The 1,932-nt window shown below is 49.2% G+C and overlaps 1 protein-coding gene across 6 annotated transcripts in view; it reads right to left on the reverse strand.

Moving 5' to 3' along the window:
* Nucleotides 1-1,932, reverse strand: part of LOC110402810 (cytochrome P450 2J2-like) — a 39,136-nt gene that overhangs the window by 17,570 nt on the left and 19,634 nt on the right. For 5 of the 6 annotated variants that reach the window (XM_021405308.1, XM_021405306.1, XM_021405307.1 and 2 more), the window contains 2 exons: nucleotides 1,824-1,932; nucleotides 1,192-1,368 (listed from right to left, as the gene is read on the reverse strand). In XM_021405308.1, the coding sequence (XP_021260983.1) occupies nucleotides 1,192-1,368; nucleotides 1,824-1,932 (286 nt within the window). The remainder of the gene's footprint in view (nucleotides 1-1,191; nucleotides 1,369-1,823) is intronic. The other variant, XM_021405305.1, reaches the window with a different exon arrangement.

Here is a 1,932-nt window from a genome sequence, read left to right on the forward strand (position 1 = left end):
GGCTTTCATTCTGGGCATGGAGAATGCAATGTGCTGGAAAGTGGTTTTGGGACAGCAAAACATGATCCACAGGAGTGATCTCTGTAAGGGTCAGGGATGCTGCAGCTGCTTCCTGCAGCAATGGGGAATGGGAGTCTCCTCCTAACACCTCAGTGCTTAGGATTGGTGTTACCTTGGGCACATGGAAACCAGCCAAGACTGTGTCCTTCACTGCCTGTCTCGGCACATTGAAAGGGACGATGTTGCCTTTCCTCTGCACTTCATGGATGACGGCGTTGGTGTAGGGCATGTTGTTCCTGTCCTCCAGGGCTGGCTGCCGTGACTGCCCAATGACGGCATCGATCTCGGCTTGCACACGAGCTGTTTGGGAAGAGCAGGGATCAGCTATGGTGCAGGAAAGCCATGGATCACCTGGGGACACCATCAACTGTTTGCTTTGAGAGCCTTTGAAGAATCATCCCCGGGCAATTGTGTGCCACCGGGGGACTCGTAGCACCTCTCTGCATGTTCGTCACTCCAGCTACTAAACGGTCCCTGTGCTCTCTTCAAAGCCTTTTCTGCTTCTGCTATAAAGCCCTCAGGGATCTCCAGTGCTTGGGGATGAAGTTCCTGTGTTTGGTTCTTGGTCACAAATTAAAGCATTATAGAATTACCAGGGAAAGTTTTCTAACAGCTTAGACATGCACCTGAATACAGAAGAAAGCATTTCTTCCTGATTTGTATGTGTACTGAGGGATTGCTGTTTTTCCTTCCAGCCAAAGGGTGTCTCTCACCAAGGTTTAAAAACAGGAAACGGACAGCCCTGTTGCTACTTGTACCTTGCATTTCTGGATATACGGCCATAAACAGCAGGGCCCAGCGGATGGTTGTGGAGGTGGTCTCAGTCCCAGCAAACAGCAAGTCAAGAGTGCACGCCACCAGGTTATCCTCGCAGAAGTCACTGACACTGGGCTTCAGAAAATGGAGTGTTAGTGCCACGTGACCAGCGAGGACTTCCTCAACACCCCACACAGTTCTGCCCCAAGGGTTTGGCAGAAGTATCCTCATCCCTCCAATGGATGCCCCAAAACTTATGTCCATCCTGAGCTCACACATGGACACACCCGCAGCTCAGGTGGGGAATTTGGTTTGTTTCTCAACCCTCCTGATCTCTAACTCCCACTGTGGAAGGGCTTGCTCCACATTGCTGACCTTGGCCATCTCCTGCAGGTAGCTGTCGATGAAGTCCCGGCTCTCGGAGGGGTTCACGTCTTCCTTATGTTTGCTGATCTTCTCGCACACAAAACCTTTCATGACCCTCCAGTTTTTAAAAATGGTTTGGTGGGATCCTGGGAGGTACTTTATTACAGTGGGGATACTGTTGTACAGCTTTGGACAGAAAACAAAAAGAGGAAATTGAATAAAGGACTGAAAACCCCTCCAGTTTTCAAAACTTGAAAAGCCACAACCCTACACTGCGAGAGTAGATTGAATTAACTTGTCTCCAGAGGAGCATGACAAAGGATTGGTATCTCCATGGTGAGAGTGACTAGTGCGTTGCGCAGAGTCACAGCAGGGAGCTTGGCACTCAGTGGTCAGGAGTGCTGATGTGTGGGGAAAGAGTGCTATGTGAGAATTGCATAGCTTGAAAATATTCATTCAGTGTTGCTCCTTCCCAAATACTCTCCTAGAGAGATTTTGGTGTCTAAAATATGAAAAGGATGTATAACTATCAGTGACTGTTCAAAGGAGTGCTGTGTCAATGCTGAACTGCCTACAAGCCAAGATGAATGAGGATCAGGCGAGGTCCCTTGATATGTTCATTAGGAGGAGGAGGGCTGTACCTGGCTCATTATCGTCCCATGGAGGGTAACAGTCTCGTCCATCAGCCGCAGCAAGTTTTGGAAGTCCTCATCATGGTATTCAAACCGATTGCCAAAGGTGATGGAGCAG

Source organism: Numida meleagris, chromosome 7 (assembly GCF_002078875.1).
Source record: "Numida meleagris isolate 19003 breed g44 Domestic line chromosome 7, NumMel1.0, whole genome shotgun sequence".
Lineage (NCBI taxonomy): Eukaryota > Metazoa > Chordata > Aves > Galliformes > Numididae > Numida > Numida meleagris.